Below are 9,151 nucleotides of genomic sequence, written 5' to 3'. Positions count from 1 at the left end.
AGCAGAAGACTAATATATTAAGTTTAAAAAAAGAACTCAAAATGATCTGTTAAACCTCCAACTTTTACTTTCAGAATTTTTTGAAGCCTATGTCAATGTAACTAATATTTGTACATATTTGACTAAAGTTATACCCAGTATACCCTACCAGACCATTACTGGACCAGGGTAATTGCCATAGGAAGATTTTTACTATATTTACATTTTTTAAATTAAAAAAAAAGTATAGTAAAGAGTCTGAGGACAAATTATTCACTGTTTATCATACATAAGACTGCATGACTATAATACAAAGGGCGTTTCTTTTTTCATTTAACGTTACAATATAACAGCAAGTTGGACTAGATCTTACAATCTGAACACAGGTATTTAACCTTTTCCATGCTGTTTATGTTTACAATGCACATTAGTCCTGTAACCAAACTGTGTAGTAAAGCACACAAAACTGGACTGTAACATAACACAGTATGCAGAAGCATTGGATTTTATGGTTTTTTATGTAAATATTGGTTTCAAAACTGCTTTAATTTTTGGTGCTTCCTAAGATGTGGCAACCAGCACAGAGAAAAAAAAAAAATGACCTGACCATAAAATATCTTAACTTTATATACGAGACAGCAGTAACTATTGGATTCTTTTTTAATATGCTATACTCAAGATGACAACCTTTCATTCATTGTAAACTTCTCTTGAACTGTTGAGTTCAAAAATTGTCACCCACAGGCTTGATATTTTAATACAAAATAAATAAGGATCCTTCAATTAAAAAAATGTTTTATAAAACTGATATTTCAAGTATCCATTCACATTTACACATATTGGGCCTCTCTTTTCAAGGTCTTGTATATAAAAACCTGTTTTGTTCAGAAAAAAAATTGACCCATGTCAGCCACATGGAAACGACTGATAAAAAGTATATGTGTTCTGCTAAGTTATTTTTAACAGGGTTTATTGGAGAGGTAGATTACTGCTTCTTTTCTAGGCTTTTTTTTTTAATCCTGGACAATAAATACTCTATCTTCATTCTCCCACTCGACACTCAGAAATATTGGTCAATTATAAGTGGGGAACACAAATTTAGCAACTGCAGACTGTGTTACATTAAGGCAGCATAACCTCAAACTAGGCACCTGGAAAATACAGTGTTAACTTCAGGACATACATGAGCTTTTTGCTTCACTCATGGGAACACTTTGGGACCTGTTGGTGCAATCAAGGTCTTACTTTCAAGTTTACAAGAATGTTAATCAGGAATACAAGAAACTACTGCTGGTTTCATAGCTTCTAGATCTTGTGTCCCCTTTCCCTTCAGAAGCCTGAAGACATTTATAATGTTAACAGATGTTATAGTCTTGAATTAGATGTCAATCTATTATGTTCAGTACACAGATCGTTATAAATGTATTGGCTATGAATTCAACAACAGTTCCAGTTTTGTTTAAGCAATAGTTACAGCCATATTTTCAACTGACATTTAAAAATGGTCTAGTTACACCTTGTGTCAAAGTGCAGAACTGCTACATTATTGGTTACAGACATCTATGTGCCTATTAAAACAGCTTTGGTACAATAAATTATCAAAAAAAGAAAATAAATTTTTGTAAAATTCACAGCATAATTGTGAGGCAAAAAAGCAGTCACATAAAATTCTGCATTTTTTAAATGTTCAGGATGAACAGAAGACATCTTTGTGCAGAAGTAATGGTGGAGATACCACGTGCCGAGAAAAAAGCAAAAGAAAAAGTTAAAAGCAGGAAGGGACACAGCTGTAGCTTATTTCCATCAAACGCAAACACTACTTCTGTGACCTTCAACCAATAAGGAAGTTCAACTTTATGACACACGCAAAGTGACCTTGCAATACCTTACAATTAGTGGGTCACAAAAGTCTATTTTAAAAGAAAGGCCTCTTGAATTACCCATTCTCTGTGTTTTCAGCATTAAGGACTGTCTGCAAAAAGCATGTCAATAGTGATGCATTTGAAATGGTTAGGCTCTTCTAACTTAGAGTCCGAATCATAAGGCCAAAGGTTATCCCAAAGACCACCAATTAGACCTCCCCAGGACTGGCCAAAACTGACCCGTTGATTGCCTTCTCAGTGCACCTTCGTTATGAGGCAGCCATGTTCCAAATACTATCTGACTCTGGTCTATAAAATGAGACACAGAGTCCCACTATAATTGCTGCTTTGATCCTCAGTAGGTTTCAGAAAAGGAGAATTCTGATCACCGCCACTTAGCATGCTTAATGTGCCTAAAAACTCCAATACAACTGTCCCTTTGTACAGCTGAATGTATTTTTGTGTAATCTGAAGGTCCCTCTTCCTTACAGTACTGCATATCTGTGCCCATGTGTGTCTGGAGGTTTAAAAAACCCAAATAACCCCACCCCCCACCCAAAAAAAACCCTCGTGGGGGCCCTTTTTGTAAATTATATGCAGTGACTTTTTATTTTAAAATTAGTTGGCAAATGACTAAGACCAACATCTGAACATTAACTTTTGTAGAATAGAAAGACAAAAACACTATGATTGAGAAGTGGCAAGTTAAAATGGGGGAGGCAAAAGATGAGGTAACACCTCTGAGATATCCATTAAGATGGGGTTTAGACATGGCTCTTTAAAAAAAAAAAACACTTCACTGTCCCTTTGCATATCTTTTCAAGTTTAAAAAAATAGTCAGCTTTGCCCTCTTGTAGCGGTTCAGTGTGTTAAACTCCTTCTGATCAAGCAGCTTTGCACTTGTTTTTTGGAAAAAAAACACCACTTCTATAAAACACACAAGAAACAAACAAGTTTCAATTTAGTCACGAGTAGCCACAGGACTTTGTTGAACACAAACTCCTGTCATAGGAGATTCTTCTCTATAATTCCTTGCCTCATAGCCAGATGTCCTTCAGTCATGTAATGTGTAGACCTGTATTGGCAGAAAATTGAGTACGCTGGATGTCCAGTTATGCCAGTCTCCTGGCGGGGATTGGAGTAGACTGTTTAATTAACATCCCATGGCTCCATTCTGTCCAAAGTCCAAGGTATTAGCAACCATGGGCGATTCTGGTATAGGCTTTTGTATTACCTTGGTTACCAGTAGAGGAGGAAGATGTAGAGGAAGAAGTAGTTGAGGAAGACAGGGATGTCATGGAGTGGTGACTATGGCCAACTTCCATAGAATCTTGGGTAGAGAGCTGTTTGTTGGAGAATTGTAGACCCTTGGCCTGGTCGGTTACCCAAGGCTTGTTGTCCCATGGTGATGGTGGTGGTGGTGGTGGTGATGATGATGATGGGAGCTGTTTCCATGATGATGATGTAATGCATTTTGTTGAGGGGCTACATGGAACGCTGTTTCTTGAAACTGGATGAGTTTCAACAGTGACTTGTGTAGGCGCCTCAGTGCCTGACCAACCAAGAGGAGCTGGAAATTGCTGGCGCACCTGCGAAATTAATACAAAGGTCTATATTTTTTTTCCTCATAATTCAAAGCAACAAGACTAATATTTAAGCAACTGAGGGGGAAAAAACTGAAGGAATCTGGAAGTTTTATCAATAAAATTTAAGTCTATATAAACAGAATATTATATAACAAATATAATAAATACAAATTCACACAGAGATGATCCAATTAACCAATCCCCCAAACAATAAGACAATGTCTTTTTAACTAATTCAATTATAGAAATAACACATAAAAGTGGAGGACTAATCTATTAATCATTTTTCAAATTGTTTAGGCAGATTTAAGCTGTGAAATATTAATCCCCAGTGATGACTAAATTTGCTTATTTAATTATGGATTGCTAAGAAAGGTATACTTAATAAGCAAATAATAAACTAGAACTCACCACAAATCTCACTGAAACTGTTAAGAGCTAAAAGGAAATACTGGAGATCATTTAATCTAACTTTCAATTTTTACAAGGGAAAACACTAAAGCAAAGAAAGGAAAAGTGACTTTCCCAAGGTTACACTAGTAAATGGTAGATTAGACCTTGAACCTAAATCTTCTGCTTCTAGTCTGTCAGTCTCCCAGAACATAAAAAATATTGCAATGAAAGCCAAATAATGTGCCTATGATATGCACAAACATTTCATTAAAGAGAATTGTATCTTAAGACCAACTCTCTCAGTTAAAAAAAATTGGAGGCCAACAGAAAATGTCTTAAAGACATTAGGTCCTGAAAGTCTCCAAATATTACATCAAGCAGTGTTCTTCTTTGAAAGACATAGAGGTGTACTGTAAATACAACTGTAAATAGGTCTGACAACAGTAAAATTGATGGTACATAACTAGGGTTTTAATGTTATCAGTATGATCTTGTTAAGGGCTAAAATTCTAGCTAAACTGTCTAAACTATTTAATGAGTGGTCGCCAATAAATTATAAGCTTTAGCAAGAGTTAGGCTTTTAAGCATTTATTAAGGAGAATAAGAATTTGGTAAAGAGAAAGAAAGGCCTAGATTCCTATCTATTAAAGGGAGAGCACATTTCTCGCTCCGCTCTCCGCCAGAGTCCAAAAGGAAGAGCGCCTCCGTCTCCTCCTTCCGCCTCCCACTAGTCCGCCTCACTTCCTGATACCAAAGACTCCTGGTCTTGCCCTCAAAGACCTTCGCTTCATGGGCAGAACTCTTCTACAGTTAGTATCCAGCAGGTGGCGTTATTCCAATCGTTACAATCTTTAAAAGTCACTGAATAGTATCAATATGGTAAATCTTAAGAGTACTATACTGAATTAGTATATTCCTTCATCCTTTTTTTCTTCTTTACTTATTAATTTTTTCCTTTTGTGGCAGGGCAATGAGGGTTAAGTGACTTGTCCAGGTGTCACACAGCTAGTAAGTGTCAAGTATCTGAGCCTGGATTTGAACTCAGGTCCTCCTGAATCCAGGGCTGGTGCTTTTTTCTACCTAGCTGCCCCCTACTTCTTCATTCTTTGGCAGTTTTAAAGTATACCTGAGGACTGTGTGTTTCACAGTCCATTGCTTGGACAGCAGCTGTAAAGTGACCACCACTATGCCGATGCTGATGTGTTGGATCTGACCGGGCCCTTCCACTGTTGCTTGTCCCTGAAGATCCACCTTAAAAGAACCATAACAGAATAAAAGTTTGCTTGTGTAGAAGTCAAATTCTAAAACACTAAATTGGAAAGCAAGTCATATGACACACCTTAGGATGGTTTACCTAAAACCACACTTTTTCATCAGTCAACAAATTCAAGTAATTTTGTCCAAAATTTTAAAATGTGGAGTTTTGCCACTTTAAAAAAAACGTGGTAAGCAGTGATATTAAAGGGTATAGAAAATTTCAAGACTGTAACCAAGCATATTACCTGAGCTTGAGATGTACTAGAGGTGGTTCCTGAAGACTGTGACTGTTCCATAAGCAGGACTTTGTGGAGACACTGTTACTTGTATTTGTACCTTCATCTGCTGTTTTCTTAAAAAGCTATGCTGCAGGGCATAATACGGTGTGAATTCTAGTCTTAGGGTCATAATCAAGCATCCTTAAGATGAGGTCTTTGAACTTCAAGTAGTCCGCTACAGTATGTCCAGATTCCCAGCCACGACGTCCCCCAGGCCCTCCTGTTTCTACTCCAAGAATATTATGAAGTTTGCGGGTTCCTGGTGGTTTATACTCCTATGAAAAAAGAAGGAAAAAAAAGGTTTTCTTCCAATTAAAAAAAAAAAGACCAGTTAAACATGAAATCAACTTAAAATGTAATATCTGAGGTTTATAGAAATTATAATATGCTGAAACTTTTATATATTATTTTTATATCATTATGACAAACATGATATCTATTTATTATTAGTACTGTTATCATTACTAAGTAATAGTTTAATAGGATTTTGATTGTGGCACACTGCCACAAGAGTAATAAGTATTGAAAACTGCTTCTAGCCTCAAAAGGTCAACTGGCCTTTTAACTAAATTTGCAGATGAGGATAAATTAAACATTCAACAATATTTTTTTATTTTAAAATGATTTTCATTGTTTAAATAATAAATTTACCTTGAACAGAAATTATTTAAGCCCAAGTTCCTAAGACAATGTCATGAAGAACAGTTTCATATCTAAGAGTGTAAAGTTCAATTCATCTCAATAATTATTCATTAAGCCCCTATTACGTGGCGGAATTGTGCCAATCACTGGAGATATAAAGTAAAAAATGAAAAAGATCTTCCTTTCAGAAGCTTATATTCTACTGGAGTTAGGGAGAAAGGGAACAACGAGTATATATGGATAAGTAAATACAGAATACATACAATGTAGTTTTGATGGAATAGGACTGTTAAAACAGAGAAATTCAGGAAAGGGCCTCTGAAGAAGATGTAATTGAGCTGAACTTAGAATGGAGTTTAAAATTCCAGGCATAAAACAACCTGTGCAAAACCAAGTCAGTCAATAGCATAGCACAGTGGATTTAAAAAAAGGAAAAAATTAGTCCCCGCCTCTTAAGGGGCTCAGAGTCTAATAGGTTTGGGAGGTGAGACACAGAATCTGTAAGGGAATATCAATTTGACATTTAATACATGAAAGTCCATAAAGATAAGTTAAAGCCAGATTGTGTGAAAGTCTAACAGAGAAGGATATATTTTATTTTATTTTCTAGTGGCAATAAAGAACCACTGAAGTTTTTTGAGCAAGGGAGTGGCATGATCAAAGGGTCATCAATGCAGAATTGTGAATTCAGAGATATATAATCCAACCTCCTTGTTTCGCAGATGAAGAAACTGGGGCAGGGGAAGATTAAATGATTAATTCAAGGTCACACAGGTAATGTATCAAGAACTAAGATCATGTTCTTTTCTATGTACAATTTTGATATTGCAAGGATAATAAACCAAAGGAAGAAAGACTGGAGGTCAGAAGTGATCTGACTAGACTGGTTATACTGTCAATGTAAAGAAGAGGGAGAATCAATGAGATTCAGCAATTGGCTTTATATGGGGGAAGAGTGAGAGTAAAGAGCCAAGGATGTTTCTGATGTTCAGAACCTGGGTAAATGGAAGATGGTGGTACCTTTGACAAAAACAGGTTAAATTAAGGAGAGGGTAGTGTTATATGTGTTGGGGGTTGGGGGGGGAGAATATGCATTTCATTTTGAACATGTTGAATTTGGGATATCTATAAGACAATGGAATTGGAGAGGTCCAAGAGGCAGTTGTTGATGTGGAACCAGAATTCAGGAGAGAGATGAGGGCTGTTAAAGCGGATGTGGGAATCAACTGCACAGAGACTATGGAACACATAGGAGAATATGAGATCACAAAGAAAAGTAGTAAAAAGGGACGACCCGGGACAGGGACCTGGGTGAGCCCAAACATAAGGAATAACATGTGGGTGATGATCCAACACAGAGAGTTGTAAAGGAATAGTCTGATAGGTATAAAGAGAACAAGAGAGATCAGTCATGAATATCAGGAAAGACAGTACCTATAGGAAGGAGTGGTAAAAACTGGTGAAAGCTACAGAGAAGTCAAGAAGAATATAATGTACTTAGAAAAGACCTCAGGTATTTAACAATTAAAGAGATCACTGCTAACTTTGGAGACAATAATTTAGCTCATGAGGTAGGAAAACAGATTATTCTCACATAAAAACAATGAAGGAAAATGTTGAGTAAATGAATTATATTCAAAGAAGACAATGACAAACTGTCTATTAGACAATTTATCACTTACTGCTCAAGTTGAAGCTTGGATATTTTTGGTATATCTTATGTAAAACAAAACAAAACAAAACTAACCATTTGTGTCGGTCTTAAGGGTACAGTACTTTTGACTTTCTAAATTACTAAAATAGTCAGGGCTAATGGAATCTTGTTCCCAGAACAAGTTCATTAACTTAGTGGTTTTATATGCAAATTAAGTTTCAGATTCATCAAGAGGAGACTTTCTATTCTCATAAAGTGAAAGAGGTGGGAGAAGGAGGTAGAGTTGGTTAGAAGGAATAATACTAATTATAACCATGGAAAAGAGACTAGTGGCTAAGGAAATGCTGGAGGAATAAAATAAAACTCAACTGAAGAAAAGAGAAAATGTGACTCAGGAACCAGATTTTTAAAATCCAAAAAAGTACAGTACTTTACATCTGGAAGAAAAGGCATCTTGGACTTGGTAATCAAAGCTGAAAGTGCCAAAAAACAACAAATCTATCAAGAAAAAAAGTATAAAACTTATTCATTTCATACAATCTTTAATAAAATTGTGCCTCGTACAACTACCTAGTGAAATCATACCTAGAATGCAGGGTAGTAAGTAACTAGGAGGCAGAAAGAAACTCTTTTTTTGTTGTTTGTTTGGGGTTTTTTTTTTTCTCTTTTTTGGTGAGGCAATTGGGGGTTAAGTGACTTGCCCAGGATCACACAGCTAATAAGTGGTAAGTGTCTGAGGGTAAGATTTGAACTCAGGTACTCTGATTCAGGGCCAGTGCTCTATCCACTGCGCCATCTAGCTGCCCCATGAAGAAACTCTTAAGTGTTTAAGTTCCCTGTTCCCCCTTTCCAAAAGTGACAGCTTTTGTGACATCCTTTCACACATCTCCAAAAGAACAAGCAAACGAAAAACTAACCATTAAAATGCACATAGGAAGCAGATAAATCAAGGAAAACTATGCATATCTCATTTCATTTCAACATACATTTTATTAAGTGAAAAGACACTAGGCTAGTAACTGAAAATAAAAAGATGAAAACTGATAATCCCAATGTCAAAGAACTTACAATTTATTGGAAGAGTGGAGAGAAAAATCTATACAAATAAGACAAGTATTATGTAAGACAAAATATGATAAGATCAAAGAAAAGATTTAGATGAAGGTATACAAAGAAAAATTGAAGCAGAAGAATTTCACTCAGTTGGGATATTAGGGAAGGCTGTATGTACCTAAAATGATCCTTAAAGGAAACATTCAGAATACAGAGGGAATGTGTTACAGATATGGAATTGCATAAATACACTAACTAAGCAATAGAGATGACATTAGTCATCCAATTGGCTAGAGGGTAGAATATAAGGAACAGTGTAAAATAAAGCTGGAAAAGTGGCTAGAGCTAGATTGTATAGAGATTTAATTACCAGACCAAGTAGTTAGTTTGTCCCTTGGCCTATAGGAAAAGGAAGAGATATAATTATTGAATAGGGAAGTAATCTAG

General features: G+C 35.9%; 1 protein-coding gene across 1 annotated transcript in view; it reads right to left on the bottom strand.

Moving 5' to 3' along the window:
• Positions 1-243: 243 nt before the first annotated feature.
• DYRK1A (dual specificity tyrosine phosphorylation regulated kinase 1A) overlaps positions 244-9,151 on the bottom strand; it is a 216,351-nt gene continuing 207,443 nt past the window's right edge. The window contains 9 exon segments of the mRNA XM_043992698.1: positions 244-2,867; positions 2,870-3,002; positions 3,004-3,069; positions 3,071-3,183; positions 3,186-3,348; positions 3,350-3,430; positions 4,947-5,074; positions 5,325-5,373; positions 5,376-5,630. Of these exon segments, the coding sequence (XP_043848633.1) occupies positions 2,803-2,867; positions 2,870-3,002; positions 3,004-3,069; positions 3,071-3,183; positions 3,186-3,348; positions 3,350-3,430; positions 4,947-5,074; positions 5,325-5,373; positions 5,376-5,630 (1,053 nt within the window). The 3' untranslated portion in view covers positions 244-2,802.

The sequence above is a fragment of the Dromiciops gliroides genome, chromosome 3 (genome assembly GCF_019393635.1).
Source record: "Dromiciops gliroides isolate mDroGli1 chromosome 3, mDroGli1.pri, whole genome shotgun sequence".
Lineage (NCBI taxonomy): Eukaryota > Metazoa > Chordata > Mammalia > Microbiotheria > Microbiotheriidae > Dromiciops > Dromiciops gliroides.
The sequence above is the reverse complement of the archived record's forward strand: the minus strand, read 5'-3'. Positions and strand labels throughout refer to the sequence as shown.